The sequence below is a fragment of the Geospiza fortis genome, unplaced genomic scaffold (genome assembly GCF_000277835.1).
Source record: "Geospiza fortis unplaced genomic scaffold, GeoFor_1.0 scaffold637, whole genome shotgun sequence".
Taxonomy (NCBI): domain Eukaryota; kingdom Metazoa; phylum Chordata; class Aves; order Passeriformes; family Thraupidae; genus Geospiza; species Geospiza fortis.
Window position 1 is genome coordinate 541,044 of NW_005054515.1, and position 5,713 is coordinate 546,756.

The 5,713-nt window shown below is 44.9% G+C and overlaps 1 protein-coding gene across 1 annotated transcript in view; it reads right to left on the bottom strand.

Moving 5' to 3' along the window:
* HK1 (hexokinase 1) overlaps positions 1–5,713 on the bottom strand; it is a 35,147-nt gene that overhangs the window by 18,319 nt on the left and 11,115 nt on the right. Inside the window, 2 exon segments of the mRNA XM_005428965.2 lie at positions 630–749; positions 5,401–5,549. Of these exon segments, the coding sequence (XP_005429022.1) occupies positions 630–749; positions 5,401–5,549 (269 nt within the window).

Genomic DNA, 5,713 nt, shown 5'->3' on the forward strand with positions numbered 1-5,713 from the left:
TTATCCCCATCCTTGCCATGGGAATCTCACCAGTCAGAGCACAGGGTGCTTATCCCCATCCTTGCCATGGCAATCTCACCAGTCAGAGCACAGGGTGCTTATCCCCATCCTTGCCATGGCAATCTCACCAGTCAGAGCACAGGGTGCTTATCCCCATCCTTGCCATGGCAATCTCACCAGTCAGAGCACAGGGTGCTTATCCCCATCCCTTTGGGCAGCAGGCTGGCTCCAGGTGACCTTTCCAAGTGGCCCTGGTGCCCAGGATCCTGCTTGGCACAGACACCTGGATCCAGATCCCTATGCACTCATGAGGGGCAGCAAAACCCAGCAAGCCCTGCTGGGCTGGCTCACACCAACCACACCCTGGGGAGAGGGGAAAAGGCTGCACAGGAGGCAGGGAAAACCACTGCCATGTTTAGAGGGTAAGCCACAACACTGAGGAGCTCAGCACAAAACATCACTGTCTCCTCCTCTTTTGTTACCCAGCTCTTTCAGGCAGAAACATAAACACAAACACAGTCTGACAGTGAAATATAATACTCATTCATCCCCAAAACGAGACCTGTCTGGGATACTGCTTTAATAACATGGCAGCTCTTCTGTATATTAAGAAAATTGTGAAATCTTACCTCATCTAGCTTGGATTGTCGACAGGGGAAGGAAAATGTAAACCCGACTGGCAGTTTCTTGTCTTTGATTTGTTGTTTCTCCATAAAGTCTCCCAGGCATTCAGCAACATGATCAAAAAGCTGCAAGAAAAATATAAAACCACCGTGATTAGAGATACAGCCTCCAGGAGAAAATGTTTCAAAGTCCATATGAAAACTGCTCTGAGTGAGGGGAAAGGGGAAAATAGCTCTCCAGATTTTAAAAGATGTATAAATGGCATAGCTATGAAAGTACTCTCAAGCAGGGTATATTAACACCTTAATAATTAATACATTATGATATGCATTGTCCTTTTACACACCTAATTCTGCAGGCATCTTTTACAGCCATATAAAAACACTTCCTGAAACAAGAGGCTCGTGGCTCTTGAGCCTGCTGTAACCCTTCCACTTAACATCTGATGAGAACAAAAATGCTCTTTTAACCTTTCTATAACAGGAAGGAGCCAGGCCAAAGAACATTTGGGATCCAGTCCCAGAGGAGGTTGAGCACTTTTACAGTGATGTAGAGAAGACAACATCTGCTTCACTCAAGCATTGCTGAGAGCAGAGAACCCAGCACTTTGCAGGAGCCACCCAAAAGAACATCATCTCAAATCTATTCCTAAAGCACACAAAAAACAAACAAAAAGGAAACCCAAGGGACTCATCTAAATATTTTCCATGTTCTGAGTAACAACCCAAAATGGGGATATTTTCTGCATTTTTTTTGAAAGGTTGAACTGTGCAGGCAGCCTGCACCAGGCTTGTGGGTACCAACTCCCACCCAGATGGCACCTGTGACCATGGCACTCTGTGTCCTGTCAGCCAGGCCAGGAACCAGGCAGGTACAAAGCACACTGAGCCACCTGGAAAGCCCCTCAGGTAGACTGCAATGCTCAAAGCTGAAATCAAGCCTGAGCAATTGAAACAACAAAAACACAGGTTTGTATTGACCAGCACCAGAAAGCCAGACATGCCTTCAACTGACCCATACCACAGATGGATGTCAAGCTATTAACAAGTCACTGCCTGCCCCAGGATATAACTGTGCCTCACATTTTAACTCCCTGAAAAACAAAAACCCAAAGAAAATGAAACAAATCCTATCTACAGCATTGGTGGGATGAGAGGAGGTAATCTGCCTAGAAGACTGGGGATAACTGGGAGGGAGTACACAAAGACATCTGTTGGTTCCAATTAGCCCACACAGCTTTATTAAGAACAATTGAGAGTCTTGGAGAGACAGGAATGTACTACAGACAGACTGCAGCAATTACAAAGGATGAACAGGAATATTTTGTCCTTCAAAGCAGGTCAAGAAGCAGTGTGTGTAATGTTACAATTAAACTGAACACCTTAAACTCATGCCTTAAATGAGGTCAGATTTGATTAAGGAAAAGTACAGTGGTTTCCCAGGGAGAATGTTGCCATTCATTGCCCTGGGCAAATCAAAGACATTTTTCTGAGCCCACGCAGAGAAACAACTTGGGAATGCAATGCACTCTGCTGCACTTCTGGAAGACAATTTTCAGCTGTCCAGATGAGGGACAGAGGAATTAGGAAAAGAACTACATTTACACAATAAAATATGGCAACTTCTCCAGGAGGAACACAGAAACAGCAGGAGTCTGTGTTTTGATTATGCTTCCCATCTGAAAGTATCTTGCTGAATACTCAATCCTACTAAACTTTCAGCTGCTTCCAGGATTACAAACAAAATCCAGGGGCCAACCTCAAACCCCTCAGGAGTTCAGAGAGCAGGAAGCAGAAATGTTGACTGTGTATGTTGTTACAAAAATCCCTCTCATGCAACGAACTACGAATGCATAGAGAAAAGACGGGATCTGCTTTGTAAGTCTAAATGCAAAAAATTCCTGGGCATTCCCAGCAGACTCCAAAAACTCCATGCACCTGCTGTGTTTGCCTTTGCAGGCCTGGCAGGAGCTGCTGAAGCCCACCTGTGTGAGTGAGCAGCACACTGGGAGGGCAGTTAATGAGATGCAAATGCAGTTAACCATTAGCCATAATGTGGACACTACAGGAGCTGTGTCTAGTCAGTGATGCAGGGTCTGGCTGTGCTACTGCTGTCCATAAACCACAGAGGGATGGCATGGCTCAAAAGCAGAAAAAAGACAGGCATTTATTAGTTTTGCTACCACTGACACTCATAAATTTTACCTAAGGAGACTCAAGGCACACTGTGTGTGCTCATGCCCATGTTAACATCCAAACCTCACCAGGGCCAAATGACTCTGACTGAACAGTAGAGGCAACATCAGAAAGATCCAGAAAAATTTCATTGAAGTAGGGAAGGTGCACTGAGGAAAAATCAAAATCTTCTTTTACCCCACAGATTTGCAGAAGGGAACAGTGTGAGCCAAATATTTTATCCTATGTCAAAAAGATGGACAGAGAGAATGCCAAGAGGAAAGGACCAGTCCGATTTACAGACCTGAGACAACAATTAAGCCTGAGACCCTGAGCAGCAGATCAGGTTTCATTCCCCTGAGCAAGAAGCTGCCTCTTGGGCTCCAAGAGGTCTCCACAAGGATGCATTTGGCTGGCAGACAGGAGACTTGGACAGCAACTGGAGATCAAGCTCAGACCCAAGCCCCTCAATGGGGATGATTTAAGGAGCAAGGAAACCACAGTTTCAGATGCAGAGAACAGCCACAAATCCATAAGTCACCTCCAGTGGTGGCAGAACACAAAAAGCAACACCAAAATCAAGCCTCAGGCACGTTCCCATTCACTGAGCTGACACAAGAGAGAGGATTCTTACAAATTTTAGACCTGCTATTACGCTGCTGAAGTCAATCAGAGTTTTGCCCTTGACTTCAATAGGGAACTGTCTCTGACTGGTAAAACTGTGAGCCCATGCCTGACAGATGGACAAAAATGGAAGCTTGACCGCCATGAATGGCAAAACTATGTTAGTGAGATGTGAGGCCATAAATCACAATCTTTCAATAAGCTGATTAGGCACTAAGCTTTAGGAGTGTAACTCAGCAAAGTTAATGACACAGCTTGCTGGAAATCATTAGTAGCCTACCCTACACAGGCAGCTCAGTCCAAGTACTCCACAAATGTGGCTCAGACATTTCAGAAAACCTCAAGCATCAGTCACAAGCACCAACTCATCAGCTGCCTGTCTGCCTCCTGGGCATCCCCCATGCTTCCCTCTGAAGGCACATAGCAAGCACTGGATATCATCATGGAACAACTTCAAACCCAGGTGCTATTCTGATAATGCTTCCAAGTTCTGCTCTTATTTTCCTGGTACTTCAATACTGTGCCCATGGGGTCAGCAGAAGCCTTGCTTGCCTTTCTTTCAGCTTAAAAGCCATGACAAAGCCTATCAGCCTGAGCTCCACACTGCTGCTTCCCAACAGCCAAATGGCCTTTGGATATTGAAAAATTAAAACACAGATATGACAAAGACAAGGAAAGAAAGCAGACATGATGTCTCCCTTCCCAGCTTCTCCTTACCACCTTTATCATATCTCCATCCAGAATGCCCTAAAGCCAGCCTGCCTTGCCTCCCCAGGGCAGACACTGGGGTGTGCAGACAGCCCTGCTGCCTGTCAGCCTCTAGCTCCTGACACCCATCCATGGACAAGCAAACCTTGCTGCCACCCTGCCTCCAAGCAGCCCACCCAACTTCCCTGCCTCTGCCAGCCACAGCTCAGCTCAGCTCCAAAACCACCCTGTGGGAAAGCCACTGCATGACCTTCTGGCCCAAAAACAAAGCAATAAGGTTAGGAAAAGTCCTTCCAAGAAGGTCATTTTACTGCTGTGGTTCAGATATCACAGCAATGCTTTTATCAGTTCTACTGACAAGCCATGAGTGCCACCTTACACTCACTGCTGCACTCACTTACTACATACAGACAATAAAGGTATTAACGTGACTACAGAAAATATGTGAAAGGTAGAAATGCTGTTCCCATAATTTTTCTTTCTCTCCTATTCTGTTTATTCTTCTGAAACAAGCTTTAATTTTCCTGCAGGTCTCACACTCCTGAACAGCACCTCATTCTAATAAAAAGTGCAGAAACCTTGTTGTTTCCAACAATGAAAATTACTTGTTTTGCCTTAGGCTGACAAGGAGACAAATCTGCCAGTGTAATCCACTTCCTGATCATAAAAAAAAAAAAAAACTTTCAAAGAACTCAATTTGAAATCCAAGTGAATGGATACAAATATTTTCTACTCTTGGAACAGGGAAGATTGAAAAAAAAAAAAAACCTTTCCATTACTCAACAAAACTTAAGTGAAGCTGTGCCAAAACATTCTATCAGCTTCCCGTAATTTTTTCAATGTACTTGTACTTTTCATGAATGCTGAGTTGCTCAGACTGCCAGCACAGAGATGTGGCTGTCATGGTGATTTCTACCCCTCATCTAACACTACAATTGCAGGGCTGGGCATGTTCATTGCTTACAAAGACTAAGTTGTTTTCCTGCTCTCCATTTGTGCTAATGGAAAGTAAGTTCACTGTAAAAGGCAGAATTTTTATTTCTAAGCCATTTTTTCCCTCTCTTATCCAGAAGTCTCTCACATGATGACAGCAGCTTTGCAGCACCCATGCATGCTCTGTTACACTGCTTACTCATTTTCAGTGCTGACGCTGAGGTGCAGTCTGCATGCTGTAGGTAAAGCTGTTACAATGCTAAGCTCAGTCTTGTGGGGTGTTCTAAAATCTAAGGAGCTAATCTCCAGAGAGGTGTGCCAAGGAAGAGGTGCTTACCCGTGTCCCACTCCCATGCATGATGTCCTCTGGGGTATTGTAAATTTCACTTTCCATCTGCACCGTCTGCTTCTTCTCATGCGAAACCTTCACCCGAAGGATTCGGAAGTAAGAGCCACCGAGGTCCAGTGCAATGAAATCTCCTTTCTCTATGTGGAAAACAAGACACAAGTGATTAAAAAATGTATGCAACACAAATCTGGGAAACATCAAGCTTGGTTAAGTGCAGCACTGAAGCAAATGTCCAGTCCCTACAGTGCCAGCTGCAGGGCATCATCCACGTGAACCTGATTCCATTGATCTGATTCCCTAC